Source organism: Triticum urartu, chromosome 5A, assembly GCF_056163025.1.
Source record: "Triticum urartu cultivar PI428250 chromosome 5A, HENAU_Tu73, whole genome shotgun sequence".
Taxonomy (NCBI): domain Eukaryota; kingdom Viridiplantae; phylum Streptophyta; class Magnoliopsida; order Poales; family Poaceae; genus Triticum; species Triticum urartu.
In genome coordinates this window covers 674,251,894-674,272,155 of record NC_141877.1, presented here as the reverse complement: position 1 = coordinate 674,272,155, position 20,262 = coordinate 674,251,894, and the positions used below count along the sequence as shown (strand labels likewise).

Sequence of the window (20,262 nt, the reverse complement as noted above, 5' to 3'; positions counted from 1 at the left end):
AAAGCAAGGTTGAAAAATGATCAGTGAAGACGCCCTGCACTGCTTGCCGCCGTAGGCGTCGTCGTCGGAGATCTGTGGCGTGTGGCTGCCCGAGGCGGTGGCGGCGGTGTCTTGCTGACCCGCGACGGGATCGTGGTGTGTGGGTACCTGACTTGGGGTGGCGGCGGCCTGCTGATCCGCGACGGGATCGTGGTGTGTGGGTACCTAAGGCGGCGGCGGCCTGCCGATCCGCGACGGTATTGTTCGTGATCCGCCACGGGTGACGTATGTGAGGCGGCAGCGGCGGCGGCATTCTCGTGATCCAGGACGGACGTGGGAAACGAGGAGCGGATCGGGACCTCGTTGGTGCGTCGATCTGGTTTTTTGTCGATACGTAGTTTAAAACCAGTGGTACGGGGTGGTGGGAGGTGCGTTGATCTGGTGAACATTGGCAAGTCCGCTTACATAAATTCTTCTATTTTGCCATTGCAACGAGAGAAAAAAATACATGCAGTGCCAATGGAGAACTTGGCCCAATTGATAATATACCCATCTTGGGTACTATACATCTATTTCATATCAACGTTTGCTACTGACGTTGTGATAGTTAATGTTTCATACTCCACATTTGTTTCTTTTTCCGACAAATCGAGAACCATCTATCATATTATTCACCTTCTTGAGTGCCGGTAAATCTAATTTAATTTTTTAAATCCATTTACGTCTTTCTAACACTGCAGGTGTTTTTTTAAGCATTCCGATATATGACATTTCTTGACCGTTCATATATCAAACTCCAGTTTTTAACTTCATATTGAATTAATTATTGTAAGTCAAAGCTAAAAGTGCGTATTCTAATATTTGATTCCCAAATTTGGTTTGTCACCGCCGTAAGCTCATAACTTTAAACACCCGTACCTGGCATTGAACCGGAAGGCTGATCAATATTAGCGATATCACCAAGAGGGGGTCGGGAAACAGTCTGCTTTTCATTTTGGAGCTTGACCTGTTCATCCTTTTTCTTTCAATAAGTTGCTCGCCGTTGTGCGTTTCTCTACTCCCTTTTGTAACTCACTTGGTCATTCACAACAGCACATGTTGTCTCGGAATGAGTTGGGTATACATCACATGTTGGGGTAGACGATGTCACAAGCTCTGAACCACCACAACCAAGGGCATTAAGACACACATCATTGTGGGCAGACTCTCTGGCTGTAGGAACAAAAGAAAATATGTCGGTTAGGCTAATACATGAACATGCATCCCTTTAAGCACAAATCTAGCCATACGAAAGGCATAAAGTGACCTGCGGCATAAAGTGATGCAAGAGTACTCCTATCCGGGAACGAAGGCACATTATTGTCTGCATGATGTATAAACAACAAATCTTGATGAGAATTAGTCAAGATGTACATTCATAGAGACGTTTGATCACTGTCCATGATGCACGTGTCAGATCATACCAAATGAACTTCCTGCAAGGCCGCAGGCAAAAATATCTATGAGAGTACTCGGATCAGGGAACGAAGCAACATCAGGGCTACAGAAGGAGATTGATGGGTTGTCTACAAAACAAAACCAGTACAGAATGAGGCAGTTTCCTGCTAACCGAATAGGGTAGATAGTGTGTTTAAATATGGAACCCACGTACGTAAACTCGCATGCCCAGGCTGATCAGCAATTGTTATATAGAAAGAGGGTGTTTGGTTAGGTTTGCAAGCTCGTCCTGCTCTATCCGTGGCATGCCAGTTCCATCTGTTTCCTTGTGTGCTTCCAAGTCTGTTAGGCACGATTGATCATGTTAAAACCATATGATACAACAGATAGGGGTATTTACAGACTCCAATACCTGGAGTCATTTGATAATTGTCAACATTGTCAGCTACAGGAATTATTGTTGGGTTGTATGCATCAACACTTCCGTCAACATTATGGCCTGGAACACATTAGCGAGATACAATGATTGTTGGGCACCCTTGACATCTGACTCATTTATGTTATTCTAACGTACCTTGGCTCCCTTGTGAATGTAGGCCAGCAAGAGGGGGTACAAGCACATCTGACACTCTTTTCTCTTCCGGCGCCTTGCTATTTGCATTTCCCATTCGTACCTATCATTTTTCAACAGCATTAGAATTGATGTGGTATGTATACTGAACAATTGGCTTGCCATGTATTTTTGGTGTTCCAACTGCGAACATAGGGAAGAAATGACTACACTGTATACATCTGATAAACATTTATTGTCTTGGGATGTATTTTTGGTGTTCGAACTGGGAACATGGGGAACATTTATTCGTATGGCTCCATCTGGTGGCTCCATCGTATATGGCTCTGTTGCATATGGCTCCATCTGGTGACAATTGTCTTTTGTAGCGTTGCGTGATCTTTAAGAGATCATGAGCATACGTACCTTTAAGAAAGCAAGGTAGAAAAATGATCAGTGAAGACGCCCTGCACTGCTTGCCGCCGTAGGCGTCGTCGTCGGAGATCTGTGGCGTGTGGCTGCCCGAGGCGGTGGCGGCGGTGTCTTGCTGACCCGCGACGGGATCGTGGTGTGTGGGTACCTGACTTGGGGTGGCGGCGGCCTGCTGATCCGCGACGGGATCGTGGTGTGTGGGTACCTAAGGCGGCGGCGGCCTGCCGATCCGCGACGGTATTGTTCGTGATCCGCCACGGGTGACGTATGTGAGGCGGCAGCGGCGGCGGCGTTCTCGTGATCCAGGACGGACGTGGGAAACGAGGAGCGGATCGGGTCCTCGTTGGTGCGTCGATCTGGTTTTTTGTCGATACGCAGTTTAAAACCAGTGGTACGGGGTGGTGGGAGGTGCGTCGATCTGGTGAACATTGGCAAGTCCGCTTACATAAATTCTTCTATTTTGCCATTGCAACGAGAGAAAAAAATACATGCAGTGCCAATGGAGAACTTGGCCCAATTGATAATATACCCATCTTGGGTACTATACATCTATTTCATATCAACGTTTGCTACTGACGTTGTGATAGTTAATGTTTCATACTCCACATTTGTTTCTTTTTCCGACAAATCGAGAACCATCTATCATATTATTCACCTTCTTGAGTGCCGGTAAATCTAATTTAATTTTTTAAATTCATTTACGTCTTTCTAACGCCGCAGATGTTTTTTTAAGCATTCCGATATATGACATTTCTTGACCGTTCATATATCAAACTCCAGTTTTTAACTTCATATTGAATCAATTATTGTAAGTCAAAGCTAAAAGTGCGTATTCTAATATTTGATTCCCAAATTTGGTTTGTCACCGCCGTAAGCTCATAACTTTAAACACCCGTACCTGGCATTGAACCGGAAGGCTGATGAATATTAGTGATATCACCAAGAGGGGGTCGGGAAACAGTCTGCTTTTCATTTTGGAGCTTGACCTGTTCATCCTTTTTCTTTCGATAAGTTGCTCGCCTCGTGCGTTTCTCTGCTCCCTTTTGTCGTCTGTTATGCTATAACTCACTTGGTCATTCACAACAGCACATGTTGTCTCGGAATGAGTTGGGTATACATCACATGTTGGGGTAGACGATGTCACAAGCTCTGAACCACCACAACCAAGGGCATTAAGACACACATAATTGTGGGCAGACTCTCTGGCTGCAGGAACAAAAGAAAATATGTCGGTTAGGCTAATACATGAACATGCATCCCTTTAAGCACAAATCTGGCCATATGAAAGGCATAAAGTGACCTGCGGCATAAAGTGATGCAAGAGTACTCCTATCCAGGAACGAAGGCACATTATTGTCTGCACGATGTATAAACAACAAATCTTGATGAGAATTAGTCAACATGTACATTCATAGAGACGTTTGATCACTGTCCATGATGCACGTGTCAGATCATACCAAATGAACTTCCTGCAAGGCCGCAGGCAAAAATATCTGTGAGAGTACTCGGATCAGGGAACGAAGCAACATCAGGGCTACAGAAGGAGATTGATGGGTTGTCTACAAAACAAAACCAGTACAGAATGAGGCAGTTTCCTGCTAACCGAATAGGGTAGATAGTGTGTTTAAATATGTAACCCACGTACGTAAACTCGCATGCCCAGGCTGATCAGCAATTGTTATATTAGAAAGAGGGTGTTTGGTTAGGTTTGCAAGCTCGTCCTGCTCTATTCATGGCATGCCAGTTCCATCTATTTCCTTGTGTGCTTCCAAGTCTGTTAGGCACGATTGATCATGTTAAAACCATATGATACAACAGATAGGGGTATTTACAGACTCCAATACCTGGAGTCATTTGATAATTGTCAACATTGTCAGCTACGGGAATTATTGCTGGGTTGTATTCATCAACACTTCCGTCAACATTATGGCCTGGAACACATTAGCGAGATACAATGATTGTTGGGCACCCTTGATATCTGACTCATTTATGTTATTCTAACGTACCTTGGCTCCCTTGTGAATGTAGGTCAGCAAGAGGGGGTACAGGCACATCTGATACCCTTTTCTCTTCCGGCGCCTTGCTATTTGCATTTCCCATTCGTACCTATCATTTTTCAACAGCATTAGAATTGATGTGGTATGTATACTGAACAATTGGCTTGCCATGTATTTTTGGTGTTCCAACTGCGAACATAGGGAAGAAATGACTACAGTGTATACATCTGATAAACATTTATTGTCTTGGGATGTATTTTTGGTGTTCGAACGGGGAACATGGGGAACATTTATTCGTATCGCTCCATCTGGTGGCTCCATCGTATATGGCTCTGTTGCATATGGCTCCATATGGTGACAATTGTCTTTTTTAGCGTTGCGTGATCTTTAAGAGATCATGAGCGTACGTACCTTTAAGAAAGCAAGGTTGAAAACTGATCAGTGAAGACGCCCTGCACTGCTTGCCGCCGTAGGCATCGTTGTCGGAGATCTGTGGCGTGTGGCTGCCCGAGGCGGTGGCGGCGGTGTCTTGCTGACCCGCGACGGGATCGTGGTGTGTGGGTACCTGACTTGGCGGTTGCGGCGGCCTGCTGATCCGCGACGGGATCGTGGTGTGTGGGTACCTGAGGCGGCGGCAGCGGCCTGCCGATCCGCGACTGTATTGTTCGTGATCCGCCACGGGCGACGTATGTGAGGCGGCAGCGGCGGCGGCGTTCTCGTGATCCAGGACGGACGTGGGAAACGAGGAGCGGATCGGGTCCTCGTTGGTGCATCGATCTGGTTTTTTGTCGATACGTAGTTTAAAACCAGTGGTACGGGGTGGTGGGAGGTGGGAGGAAATAAAACCGAACGAAAATAAAACCGGAGTACCAGGCTACCAACTGCTCCAGTAGAGAAAAGAAACGACTGTGAGCGAACAGACAGCGAGCCAGGGAAGCATTCACACGTCACCAGCCAGCGAAGCAAATAAAAAAGGAAACATATCGGCCAGTTGCTTCACGAAGGCCTATTCCCTTCACACGAGAGGAGCTTCCATCTCGCATGAAACAAGATATAGCTCTCTTTTCGTTTTTGATTACATATATATTCTAATTTTACTAATCTATTGAAAATGGTCATCATGTATATAGTAAAATGTTCATCATGTAATTAAAAAATGTTCATTATGTATTTAAAAATGTACAACCGCGTATCATAAAAAAGATAAAGTTACTTAATAAAAATTCATCATAAATTTTAAAAAATGTTTGTCATATGTTTAAACAATGATTATCATGCATTAAAAAAAATTCATTTGTATTTGCGAAATATTTAATTGCTATCTTAAACATGCTCAACCTATTTAGGAAAATGTTCACCATGTATTTAGATAAATATTTGACATGTTTGTGAAAAAGGTTCAATTTATCTTCAAAGAGTATTCTCCCCATATTTAAAAAAAATAATGGCATATATAAAAATGTTCAATGTTTGTTTAGAAATGTTCAAGATGTATTAAAAAAAGATGTTCATGATATTTGGAAAATGTGCAATCGGGAAAAGAGTGCTTAACCTGTGTTTAAAGAAGTTGACATGTATTTGAAAATGTAACGAAAAGGGGAAAACATATGAAAATCCTTCGATAAACAGATAAAACCATGTAGAGAAAATACATACAAATAGAAAACAACTGACAGAACCTTCCAAAAACTACACAGAGTTTCCAAAACGCTAATAGGCCAGACCCCTTTGGTAGCCATGACTACTATCGATCTATTTCTTTACCTATTTATTAGAAGTATATATTTGATATTTTGAAATATTTTAAATAATTAAGTTCTTAAAAGTACTTTACCTATTTCTTTAATGTTCACTACACATTAAAAAAAGATGTTCATGATGTTTTTAAAAAAGTATATATATATATATATGGTGTTTTGAAAAATGTTCGTTAATATGCAAAAAAAATGTTTGCGTAGTTTGTGAAATATATTCCTTCTATTCAAAAGATCACTCAAGGCATTTATAAAATGTTCACACATTTTGAAATATGGCTCTTGGCATTAAAACAATCATGGCATGTAAAACAAAAATCTTGAAATTCTAGAAAAGTGTTCATAGCATACAAATAAATCACACCATTTAGTAAAAAACCAGTAACACATACAAAATGTTTGCAAGCTTCAAAAGAAATGTTCATGAGTTTTTTTGAAATGTTCAAATGTGTATTAAAAATGTTCAAACATGCATTTTTTGAATGCTCATGATATATTAGGATAAGTGTTTAATATGTATTTGAACTGCCGGATGGAAGATTGGCCATGCAAATATCTTGGTCTTCAACTTAGCGTCCATCAGCTCACCCGAGTGGACTGGCAGCCCATACTCGATCAGGCAAAGAGATTCATACCAGCATGGCAAAGGGGGCTGATCCAGAGGCCCGACAGACTTGTGCTTGTCAAGAGTGTGATATCGGCACGCCCGGTACATCACTTGCTAGTCATGGGCGCGCCCCAATGGGTATATGAAGAGATCGACAAATGGATGCGTGCCTTTTTCTGGGCAGGGAAGGAATCAGTGAACGGCGGGCAATGTTTGGTGGCATGGCAAACTCTTTGCAGACCAACTGGCTTTGGAGGATTGGGAGTCAAGAACCTAAAGTTGCAAGGACTAGCCATGAGAGTGCGATGGGAGTGGCTGAGGAGGTATAACGCCCACGATGTGGCTATATCTCCCACGTGTCGGAGCACGACTTAGAGGCATAACTGCATTGTAAGCAATGTCGCAAGAGGGGTAATCTTTACACATCCCATGTACTGAATAAGAAAAGAGGTACATAGTTGGCTTACAATCGCCACATCACACAATAGCATAAATATAGCATTACAATCATCTAGATACAATCAAGGTCCGACTACGGAACCAAAATAAAGACAACCCCAAATGCATAATGTCCCCGATCGCCCCAACTGGGCTCCACTACTGATCATCTAGAAAGGAAACGTAGTATTGTCCCGAGTCCTCATCGAACTCCCACTTGAGCTCGGTCGCATCTCCTGGAGCAGTATCATCGGTCCCTGCATCTGGTTTTGGGCCACTTTGGAGGGGTGTTGGGCTGCAACACACACGAGGCCTTTTCGGTTCCTTGTTTAACCGTTGGAGTATCAAACGAAGTCCAAATGGCATGGAACTTGACAGGCGGTCTACCGGTAGTATACCAAGGCCGCTTGGCAAGTCTCGGTCCAATCCGAGAACGTTTAACACCTGCACACAAAAAGAGGTAAAAGGGGACACGGAGGACATAGGAGCGCCGAAAAGCAAAACGGACAACGGAAAAAATGCTCGGATGCATGAGACGAACATGTATGCAAATGCGATGCACATGATGACATGATATGATATGCATGACAAAGACAAAAGCAACACGAAGACAAAACCCAACAACGAGGAAATATCATAACTTAGTGCCGAAAATGGCAAGAGTTGGAACACAAATATGGCAGGTTACATATGGGGCGTTACAACACTCCACCACTACGAAAGGATCTCGTCCCGAGATCTAGGATTGGAAAAACCCTGGGTATTCAGAACGGAGGTGGTCCTCGCGTTCCCAGGTGGATTCACGGTCGGAATGATGTGACCACTTCACTTTCAGGAATTTGATAGACTTGTTGCGAGTCTTGCGCTCAGTTTCTTCAAGAATAGCAACGGGGTGCTCATGATAAGACAGGTCTTCTTGGAGATCAATCTCTTCGAAGTTGATGGTGCGGTCAGGAGTCTTGAAACACTTGCGGAGCTGAGACACGTGAAACACGTCGTGCACGTTTGCAAAGTTGGATGGAAGCTCAAGTTGATAGGCTAGATCGCCTCTTTTGCCAATGATCTTGAAAGGACCCACGTATCTAGGGGCAAACTTCCCTTTGATACCGAAACGACGAGTACCTTTCATTGGAGAGACGCGGAGGTAGACATGGTCTCCGATCTCGAAAGCCAAGTCACGATGCTTGCTATCATAGTAACTCTTCTGGCGCGATTGCGCGGCTTTGAGATTTTCACGAATGACTTTGCATATTTCTTCAGCCTCTGTGATCAAGTCATTGCCAAGAAGTTGGCGTTCACCAGTCTCTGGCTAGTTAAGAGGACTACAGCACTTTCTGCCATAGAGAATCTCGAATGGGGCCTTGCCCGAACTCGCTTGGAAGCTGTTGTTGTAGGAGAACTCGGCATATGGAAGACAATCTTCCCACTTCATACCGAAAGAAATGACACAAGCCCTGAGCATATCTTCAAGAATTTGATTGACTCGCTCGACTTGGCCACTAGTTTGAGGATGAAAAGCTGTGCTGAAGCGAATGTTGGTGCCCATGGCCTTCTGAAAAGAATCCCAGAACTTAGAGGTGAAGATGCTACCACGATCTGAAGATATCAACTGCGTAATGCCGTGCAAGGAGACAATCTTGGAGGTATATAGCTCTGCCAACTGAGCTGCTGTGATAGATTCTTTGATAGGGAGAAAATGAGCCACTTTAGTGAGCTTGTCGATGACAACGAAGATAGCATCATTGCCACGCTTGGACTTGGGAAATCCAGTCACGAAGTCCATCTCAATATGGTCGAACTTCCATTCTAGAATGGCAAGAGGTTGGAGGAGACCAGCTGGTCGTTGGTGTTCTGCTTTCACTCTTCTGCAGAAATCACATTCATTCACGAACTGAGCAATTTCGCGCTTCATTTGAGTCCACCAATACGGCTGCTTGAGGTCATGGTACATCTTTGTACTTCCAGGGTGAATAGAGAGGAGTGAATTGTGAGCCTCGTTCATAATGACTTTACGAAGGTCACCCTTAGGAACAACAATGCGATCCTTGAAGAATAGAGTATCCTTGTCATCAAGACGATAGCACTTGTACTTGGGTTGACTCTTGGCAATCCCAATCTTCACCTTCTTCACCATTGCATCAAGAAGTTGAGCCTCACGAATCTGATCTTCCAAAGTAGGAGAGACTTGGAGGTTGGCAAGGAATCCTTGAGGAACAACTTGGAGATTAAGTTTGTGGAAAGCTTCACAAAGCTCTGGTTGGTAGGGCTTGAGAATCAAACTGTTGCAGTAAGCCTTCCTGCTCAATGCGTCAGCAATTACATTGGCCTTGCCTGGAGTATATTCGATACTCGGATTATACTCTTGAATCATTTTGAACCAATGAGTCTGCCTGAGGTTGAGGTTGGGCTGAGTGAAGATGTACTTGAGACTCTTATAATCAGTGAAGATGTCCACTTTCCTTCCCAACAAGAGATGTCTCCATGTTAAAAGAGCATGGACAACTGCCGCCAACTCGAGGTCATGAGTGGGGTAGTTCTTTTTGTTGGGCTTCAACTGGCGAGAGGTATAAGTCACAACTTTCTTCTCTTGCATCAATACTGCACCAAGACCTTGAAGGGAAGCATCACAAAAAACCTCAAACGGCTTGGATTCATCAGGAGGAGTCAGAACTGGAGCTGTGACTAACTTCTCTTTGAGGGTGTTGAAAGCGATGTCACATTCAGGCGTCCATACATACTTCACATGCTTCTGTAGGAGGTTGGAAAGAGGCTTCTCGATCTTAGAGAAGTTCTCAACGAACTTTCGACAATAGCTTGCGAGCCCAAGGAAGCTGCGGAGTTGCTTCACATTCTGAGGCGGTTCCCAATTCACAATTGCAGACACCTTCTCAGGATTAACAGCTATGCCCTTGGCGGAGATGATATGCCCAAGGTAGAGAACCTCATCGAGCCAAAACTCACACTTTGAAAACTTCTCATAGAACTGATGTTCTCTGAGTTTGTCCAGAACCAATCTCAAGTGCTTGACATGATCCTCCTTGTTCTTGGAAAAGACCAGAATGTCATCAAGGTAGACCAAGATGAAGTCATTTGTGTAGGCGTTGAAGATGAAGTTCATCATGCGAGAGAATGTTGGAGGAGTGTTGACAATGCCGAAACACATGACCATGTATTCATATGAACCATATCTTGTTCTGAATGCTGTCTTGGGGATATCTTCTTCACGAATGCCAATCTGATGATAGCCCATACGGAGGTCAAGCTTGGAGAAAACTTGAGCACCTTTGAGTTGTTTGATGTTGGGAAGTGGGTACTTGTTCTTTATGGTCTTGTTGTTCAATGGACGGTAGTCAACACAAAGTCGGTCCGTTCCATCCTTCTTCTTGACAAAAAGAACACAACAACCCCATGGGGAAGAACTTGGTCGGATGAGACCCATACGCTCTTGAATATCGACTTGTTTCTTTAGCTCCTTCAACTCTTCCGGTCCAAGCTTGTAAGGATGTTTGCAAACAGGTTCCGTGCCAGGCTCAAGATCGATGACGAATTCAACTGGCCGGTGCGGAGGCATTCCTGGAAGCTCTTCTAGAAAGACGTCTTGATATTCACAAACGACTAGAATCTAAGAGATGGCATCCAACTCACCCTTCTCATTGAGAGAAAACAGTCGAATGGTATCATCACGAGCGGCAAAGACGATTACATCCTTAGACGAATGTGTCAATTGAATCTGCCTGGCAGCACAATCAAGCTGAGCCTTGTGCTTAGAAAGCCAGTCCATTCCGAGAATAAGATCAATATCCGAGTCACCAAGAACATTAGGAGAAGACAGAAACTTATAGTCGCCCAACGTGATGGTAACATCCGGAACCATGGAGTTAGCGTTCATGCGTTTACCCGGAGAGACAACTGCTAACGAACCAGGCAAAACTTGGAAAGCCAACTTATGCTTAGATGCAAATGGTCTCGAGATGAAACAATGCGACGCACCAGTGTCAAAAAGAACTTTCGCAGGAATATCATTAACAAGAAGGTTACCCATTATCACATCTGACGAGTCCTCTGCCTGAGCTGCATTCATCATGTTGACCTTTGCAAACTTGGGATTATGCTTGACCACTGCGGTACTGGCAGGTCTCACAGGAGGAGGAGGAAGACGCCTCTGGTTGAAGCATTTGTTTGCATAGTGACCCTTCTGCTGACACTTGTTGCACGTGACCTCTGAGAGCGGACGGTGATACAGAGCACTTGATCTTGGAGCATGAGACGAAGTCTTGTTCCGAAAGCCTGGGTTGGATGGGTGGGAAGATCCATTGCCACCTTTTCTCTTCTGCTGATAAGGCTGTCGGAACGGAGGAGGAGGCAACCAATACTTTTGCTGCTTAGTTGTCACTTGAGTTGAGGAAGAAGGAGTTGCATCCCTGACTCGCTTCTTGGAAGCATCGCACTTGAGCTGAGCAGTCTCTTGCTTTAGTGCCATGTTGTAGAAATCATCGTACTTCTTCGGCTCAAAAAGCACGAGAGCTAGTTGCAGATCTTCTCTGAGGCCACCTCTGAACTGATAAATCACGCTCTTCTCGTCAGGGACGTCTTGCTTAGTGAAACGAGTGAGCTTCTGGAACATGATGTTGTACTGGTAAACAGACAAGCTGCCTTGCTTCAGATTGCAGAACTCCTCACGCTTACTCTCAACAACACTCTGAGGAATGTGGTGAGCTTTGAAGTCTTGACAGAATTCATCCCAGGTAATCACACGACCTCCTCTAGAATCTTTGTATTGCTGAAACCACTCTGCAGCTTGGTCTTTGAGTTGGAACGAAGCAAACTTGACAAAGTCCTCAGGCCTGACGTTGCTGCACTCGAAATGCTTGCAGATATCCACGAGCCAATCATCAGCGTCTGTTGCCTCAACACAGTTACTGAAGGTCTTTGACTGATTTGCGAGGAATTGGTTGAGTGTAGCAAACTGATTCTGATTGTTGCCATGGCCTTGATTTCCTTGGTTGCGCTCTTGCAAGAGTTGCATAAGCATCTGCGTGTTGGCGTTGGTAGCGGCCATCACAGCTTTCCATGCCTCCGGAGGTGGAGGTGGTGGCAGCGGTTCCGGATTCTGACGCGTTGGAGGAGCCATCCTGCATCCATTAGCATCTTGACAGACATATATTCAAGCTGAATCAAATGGATCGAAATTGCAACATATAGTCTTAACATTCGAACAAGAATGAATGAATGAATTCCAAATTAAATGGTCACACTTCCATAAATTGAGAAGCCACTTAGATAGAGGTAGATGAATAAAACAACAAGGTACAGACATGAACAAATACTTGGTAAGGATTACCCAATCACAAACCAAATATCCGCGGAAGAAATACTAGAGCAACATGAATTCTCACCTATGAAACTCCCAAAATTTTCCCGGTTATGCAATCAGGTGTTGGGGATACAGGGGAAGCATAATATCTCACCCAAATCTAGCAAATCCTACATCCAGCTGTATCCATCCTTCAACACATAACCAAGAAACCTTCAGAAATCATTTACCTCAACCTTCGAAAAGCATCCGTTATACGAGTTATGGCAATACTCCCGAACTCCCGCCCCAGTACTGGGTGGCGTCGAGGTTATCTCACCAACAACTGAATAAAAGAGATTTTCGATGTTGGCGAAACTCGGGTATTCCAGAACTGCAACGATAAAATTGTGACGACAACACCTCGGAGCTCAACTCCCCGGGACACTGCCACAACCCCTAAATGTCAGGAGGTACCAAGAACAATGTTCTCGTCACAAAACCATCGGAACGATTCCAAGATACCCGCGTGATCCTAAATTTTTTTAGTGAAATTTGAGAAGAGAAGAGTCAAAACTCTACTTCAGGATGCCTCACCAGAGCGATGAAGGGACTGAGGAGTAAAAAGAATCCTACTCTCCGATATATATAATCCTATAAGACTCAAAACATTTTTCTAGACTCAACAACGCCAGCGATTCGATCAAGCAGGGGGCTCCTAAGTCGGGGAAGGCTCTGATTACCAACTTGTAACGCCCACGATGCGGCTATATTTCCCACGTGTCGGAGCACGACTTAGAGGCATAACTGCATTGTAAGCAATGTCGCAAGAGGGGTAATCTTTACACATCCCATGTACTGAATAAGAAAAGAGGTACATAGTTGGCTTACAATCGCCACGTCACACAATAGCATAAATATAGCATTACAATCATCCAGATACAATCAAGGTCCGACTACGGAACCAAAATAAAGACAACCCCAAATGCATAATGTCCCCGATCGCCCTAACTGGGCTCCACTACTGATCGTCTGGAAAGGAAACGTAGTATTGTCCTGAGTCCTCATCGAACTCCCACTTGAGCTCAGTCGCATCTCCTGGAGCGGTATCATCGGTCCCTGCATCTGGTTTTGGGCCACTTTGGAGGGGTGTTGGGCTGAAACACACACGAGGCTTTTTCGGTTCCTCGGTTAACCGTTGGAGTATCAAACGAAGTCAAAATGGTACGAAACTTGACAGGCGGTCTACCGGTAGTATACCAAGGCCGCTTGGCAAGTCTCGGTCCAATACGAGAACGTTTAACACCTGCACACAAAAAGAGCTAAAAGGGGACACCGGAGGACATAGGAGCGCCGGAAAGCAAAACGGACAATGGGGAAAATGCTCGGATGCATGAGACGAACATGTATGCAAATGCGATGCACATGATGACATGTGCTGATATGCATGACAAAGACAAAAGCAACACGAAGACAAAACCCAACAACGAGGAAATATCATAACTTAGTGCCAAAAATGGCAAGAGTTGGAATACAAATATGGCAGGTTACATATGGGGCGTTACAGGAGGACTGATCTCGCTCGTCCTTGGCAAGGTCTACAACTCATGGTAGATCAGGAGGCTAGAGCAGTCTTTGATAGCATGGTACGAATAAAGGTAGGAGAAGGTAGCAGGGTCGTGTTCTGGACAGACAGATGGCTACACGGGTTCACTATTGGTGACATAGCTCCTTTGATTGCTGGCATGGTGGATGATGGAACCAAAAGGAAGAGAACAGTGCAACAGGCTCTAACGGAGGGTGCTTGGTTACATGACATCAGAGACGAGCTTTTATTCACGGCACACCTGCAGTTAATCCACTTGCAGCAGGCCATTGCAACGGTTGACAGGGATGTCTCGGAGGAGGATCAATTCATTTGGCCTTGCGACGCATCAGGTGCATACACCACGAAATCCACCTACAGTCAACTTTGCCAGGGCGCTCTGCCGCAGCCCAGCGGATCTGGCATAGCTGGGCACCCCTCAAGTGCAAAATCTTTGCCTGGCTGGCTTCCCAAAACAGGCTATGGACATCTGATCGGCGAGCGCGGCACGGTTTGCAGGACGCTCCCTCGGCGTGCTACACATGCTGCCAAGAGGAGGACAATGCGGATCACATTTTGGCACAATGTGTCTTTACGAGGCAAGTGTGGCACGGATGTTTCGAGTACTTACAAGTCAACTTGCACATCCCGAGCCATGAAGATTCCTTCATGGATTGGTGGGGAAGGACACGGGTCACCTTACAGGGGCTGGACAAGTGAGGTCTCGACTCCTTCATCATTGCGACAGCTTGGCAGCTTTGGAAGCAAAGGAACGCGGAGGTGTTCAATCGGATCGACCAGATTAGAACGGCGGAAAATCTAGTGCATCAAATCTTTGAGGACATCAAGCTATGGAAACTTGCCGGAGTAGGAGTTGTGGGTTTAGCTAGATTTGTGAGAGAGCAGCCTTTTCTTTCTCTACTGGAGTTGGTGTAATCGTGACGATGTTTGCATCTGCCATAAATCTTGTAAAAATTGCTTCTTCTCTAAATACGGTATGCATTTGGCGTACTCTCGAAAAAAAAAAGATAAATGTGGTGACTGTTAAACATTGTTGTCTTATGGTTTTCTGAAACAAAATTGGGAGGGGGGGGGGGGGGGGTGGAATTCTCCTTAATTTGAAACAATCAATTCTGAAGGCAAAATCTAACAATTCAAAACCGTTCGAAATGCCTAGGATGATGGTACGAGAAAAATAATCCCTGCTAATTGAAAAGGAAAACACCATCCACGGCATTTAGGATCCCATCATCATCAGCCAAACCGTCTTCCTCATCCACCGCACAAACGTTCAAATCCAAGCCTTGACGATGACGAGATCTCACTTCCATCTCCACGGAGCCACCTTCCTCACGGTTCTGTCCGCAAAAGCGTCGCTTCACCCGTGGAGAGGAAGATGAAGCCAGATATCTCGAGTCCAAGACGTCAGAGGCGCTCAACACTATGATGGCATCCTCCAGGCCGACCACGTCGCCGTTGCATCCCCTTACCATTCCTCCACCCGTGACGGCGCTCTTGATTTGCATCTCCGAGTCGCAATCCAGTCGGTCGACGCCGTCGATCAATATAACGCGGTGAGGGTTCTCCCTGACCGCTTCGAACAGCCTCGCCATGAGGTCGCCGTCGTTGTCTGTGTCCGTTGATCTCGGCCTCTTGAGGGCAAGCTTGCTGCCGTGTGCGGGAATGTCGGCGTTACCCTGCACCTGCAGGGCGGTGAACTCAGCGTAGGAGCCAAACACGAGCCTCGCGAGCTCCCGAGCAACCGCCATCTTGCCGCCACCATCCCTTCCTAGGAAGAGCAGCCAGGTCGACGACGACGTGCCAGACGGCTTAGTCCTCGTCACGCCGGATCGGCACCGGAGCACCGTGCTCGATATGCCGGGGACATTGCTCCCGTGCCACGGAACACTCAGCTCGAGCGCGTCACAGAGGATCCTGAGATTTGTTGCGGTGAGCTCCGTGAACTTCCGCAGGCGGCAAGCAGCCTGCATGTGTCACGCCCACGGTCGGGTAATCAATCCAATCATGATCTTCACTTCATAAGAGAATACAGTAGATAAATGTACCGGTCTAGCTATCTGGATTAGTTGCACGTACGTCTGCTTGAAGACTGGTGCCGCTGTAGGTTAATCTGATGGGAGTTTTATCTTTGAAGCGGCGGAGCCACGGATGAATGTTCGCCGTCGTTTTGTCTGGCTCGGTGCCGCCAAAGGTGGCCGATCGCCCTGCTCCTGATTTTGCTTTGCTAGGTTGACACCCACTGCAAGAGAGACACAGGAAAAAAATTAGCGTGCATGTCTAGATTTTTACTCATGGTTGTGTGCGTCACAGTGATACAACTATCCTTCTTTGTTGTAAAAAAAGTCTACAGGTGCATATTGGAAAATTAGTAAGCATTTCCAGATTTTTACTTGTGGTTGTATGCATCACATATTTTTACTTCCAAAAAATTTCCTGGAAATATTAAAATAATGAAGATGCATGCACTACGTTGGACAAATTAGTGGCCCTTGTTATGGTATAGTAACAAAAGAGTTCAAATTTTTCTTAAAAAAGGAGTTCAATTTTTCTCAAAAAAAGAGTTGAATATTTTTACCATAGCAAAGTGATTAAAAAAATAGGAACATAACAAAGTTGGATTTTGTTTATTTTAGATTAACCGGAATCATTTCCTGCCGCCCTTGTTGAGATAAAACCAACCGGGAAAATGAACTATCAACTCGAGAAATATTGTAAGCTACAAAATATTATAATTTTAGAAATTTAGCTTTTGGTAGGATGACTGTCTTTGAATGGTTGACAGACATCTTACCTATTTTCTTTCATGTAATGAGGGCAGACAAAAAAAGGAAGCACACATGTGAAGCAGATGGGAAGATCACGTCGCGCGCAAGAGTTAGAGAATGAACATTTGTTTCTTATAACATTTGATTTTGTTGTTAATGCTTATTTTCTCTCTCTCTATTAATTTTTATACAAAGCACGGGTTAAAAAATATACACCTTGCATATCTTTTTTTGAGCTTTGTTAGAGTTTGTGTCCTGCTCAGAAAGGCGAGACGGTGGCGGCTCCCTGAAGATGGAATAAAGGTCTCCCCGTCTAGTCCCCATTCCGGTGATGTGTGTAGCATCATCGGTGGGCGTGTGGGGGTGTGTCTCCAGCGGGTCTTTCTTTGGTGGATTTGCTCGGATCTGTTCATTGTTCGTCTTCGTTCGTGTGTCTTCAGGTTGGATCCTTTTGATCTACACTCTTCATCTGCGGCGGTTGCTGTTCTGGTGCGTTGGTTCCATGGGGCCTTAGCACGACGACTTTCTGACTGTCTACTACAACAATGTTTGCCCGGCTCTGGTGAGGGAGGGGCGATGACAGCGGCGCGCCTTCGGCTCGCTTCAGTGCTTGTAGTCGTCGCTAGGTGGTCTACGGTTCTGGATGTAATTTTTATTATTTCTAGTGTCCGTTGTACTACCATGATTGAAGATGAATAGATTGAAAGTTTTTCTGCAAAAAAAAAGAACGCAAAAAGTATCTCTTCAAAGATACATGACTTCAAAGTGGTTTTTTAGTTCTTTTTGGTGAAAGTGGTTGTTTAGTAGAACTTCATAAGTGGCAAGTCTTGTAGGGCTCGAGTCCCTATGTGGCCCAATTCAGCCCAAAGAAAATAAAGAATAAATATGACTTTTTTTTGTCTTAAGATGTTCATCCACAAGATCCAACCCTTCCTAACCCCTGATAACGTCCTCCTTGGCTTAAGCCTAGGTCCAGTAGCGATGTCATATCAAGTGTGTGAAATCAAACTTTTTCAACTATATAAGAATATATTTAAAACAACAAAATTACACATGAAGTAGTTATTTATCTACACAAGGGAAATAACTGGTATTATTATTATGTAAGTGAAGTACTGCAAATTAATTAGGAGATTCTTTTTCAAAGGTACGGCTATAGGAGTGTTCTTCATTAACATTTGCAGTCACCTGCTAGGCAACAAGTGCTTCCATCTTCATACTCCTACTAAAGATGAGCTAGGGTTATGGCAAGTCAAAGTTTAGCTTAGGGCATTCACTTGAAGCGTGAGAGGGGGAGGTCTACATAGAAGGCTTTATCTAGTGGGGTGGGGTGAAACATAACAGCCAGTTGCAACAACGATGCCAAGCGGGGAAAGAAATAGATTCGTCAAACGGTTTAAAAAATATTTTTGGAAAAAATATCCAGTGATGTGAGCAATAACCTACAAGTGCGACTCTATTCAAGCTTTTCATCTAGTAAAGAACATTCGCCGCCATCATCACGACCATAAAAATAAAGCAACATGTCCTAGACTCCTAGATAATTAAGAAGAGAAAAGGCTCAAATATCATCTACGAAAAAAATGTTAATCACATCTATATCTTTTCAATTAGTTGAGTTGAAATATCAATGACATCGGTGTTGAGATTTTTTCGAAAAGGGGGGATTCCCCTCGGTGTTGAGATATTTGGTACAAAAAAAATCTAGTCATGTGAGTAATAATAATAACTTTATTTCCGAGTATTTTGGTCGGTAATGTTTAACCTTGTGCGTGGGGGTGGGTTGGGGGGGGGGGGTTGCTAAGACCTTCAACCTTTAGCCATTCTGGTTTTATCATTAGGTTAAGAAACATTTGGCGCCACCATGACGGAAGCACACCACACCCTAATCTAGTTAGGTAAGAAGAGGGAAAGCTAAAAATTCGTCTAAACAAAACAATACGACAAAAGATGCAAAGAGAGCCTTGGCTCAGTGGTTGGGCATGCGGTTGTGCAGCCTAACGACCCGAGTTCAATTCCTAGAATTGACAGGTGATGCACAGGGATTTTCCCTCATTTATTGAGGATCAAGTTTGGTGTGTGGTGGAACCACCAATCAAAAAATATCTTGATACTCATTTAAAAAAATTCTGAGGACCATGTTTATCTTGGTACTCATACTAAAATGGCCGTATGCATCCCTAGTTGGTGCAGAGGCCGGGGAAGTGAAATTCTCCCCCATTTTTAAAAGACCGGGGAATCCCCTTTTCGAAAAAAAATACGCCAAAAGATGGATAAACGCCCACGCCATTCTGTGCCAAGTACCTTCCGACCGGGACGGTCTGGAGAGATGGTTGCCCTCCTCCGGCGATAATCCCGTCGGCAACTGCCCTAGTTGATTGCTCCAACGAAGCGACGACGCTGGCCCTGACATGGGAGCTCGAGAATCCGGCTGCGCGCATGACGCGGTCTACGCTGGGGTCGTCGAGGACGGAGGTGACGAGCTTCTCAAGCTCGACCTTTCCCCCGGCCCCGCCCGTGCGCCGGTACGGGCGCGCCTGCGCCCGCTTCAGTACGGCGACAAACGCGTTGGACGGCACTGGGTCGCCACCGTGGTGGGCCACGGTCACGGCGAGGCGGCCGAGCGCGAGGTCCAGGCAGAGGTCGAGCAAGTTGTGCTGCAAGGGGTGGGACTGGGACCTGATGCACCAGGCGCGAAGGATGCTTGCCGGCGCCGGGGACGAGAGCATTGCGCTTGCGATGTGGAGCGGGGTGACCTGCGCATGACCCCGCCGCGTCGCCAAGCTCACCGCTTGCCGCACGACGACGGCCGCCTCCTCCCCCAGCGAGTGCCCGTCGGTGACCCGCATTCTACTCATGGATCAGTTCGAGCTAGGGTAGTAGAGGCAGGTGTTTCTTCTTTTTTGTCGAGGTGGGTGCGTGCAGAGATTTATGCATGCATGGCACGGCGGCCGGCATGCAGGAGTAATTGCATGCGCTCCCCGGCCGGTTCCTGTATCTCTACGTACGGAATATATGCGGTGATCAACATTGGGATCAGTTAACAACCTCGATCGCCTGTCGATGTCATGTCACAGCAATCCTTGATCTGCCCAGACAATCTACCGTACGCTCGAATGAACAGAACTCATATCCATCTGCTTGTACTCATATGGAAATTATGCAGTCCATGAGCAGTCATGGCTGCAGGAAGGGACACCCAAGGACGCCGTGCCTCATGCATGCAGTGTAGTCATGGCAGAAGGGTACATAGGGTGACGACACAAGTGGTCCCAAAACATTCACCACCCTTATTACACAAAACAACTAAAGCCAAACAAAAGACAGGAATCATCTTCATCGCGGTTTGCACCATATGCTAAGTATAGGAGGAGTTGTATTGAGAATCTGCTATAGCAGCACAC

At 45.3% G+C, this 20,262-nt stretch overlaps 1 protein-coding gene across 1 annotated transcript; it reads right to left on the bottom strand.

Annotated features, from left to right (window-relative positions):
* Nucleotides 1-15,277: 15,277 nt before the first annotated feature.
* LOC147973979 (uncharacterized) lies at nucleotides 15,278-19,707 on the bottom strand. The gene is made up of 3 exons (XM_087525147.1): nucleotides 19,163-19,707; nucleotides 16,170-16,332; nucleotides 15,278-16,057 (listed from the first exon to the last, which is right to left on the bottom strand). The coding sequence occupies exons 1-3, from the start codon at nucleotides 19,705-19,707 to the stop codon at nucleotides 15,278-15,280; spliced, it is 1,488 nt and encodes a 495-aa protein (XP_087381273.1).
* Between the last annotated feature and the right edge of the window lie 555 nt (nucleotides 19,708-20,262).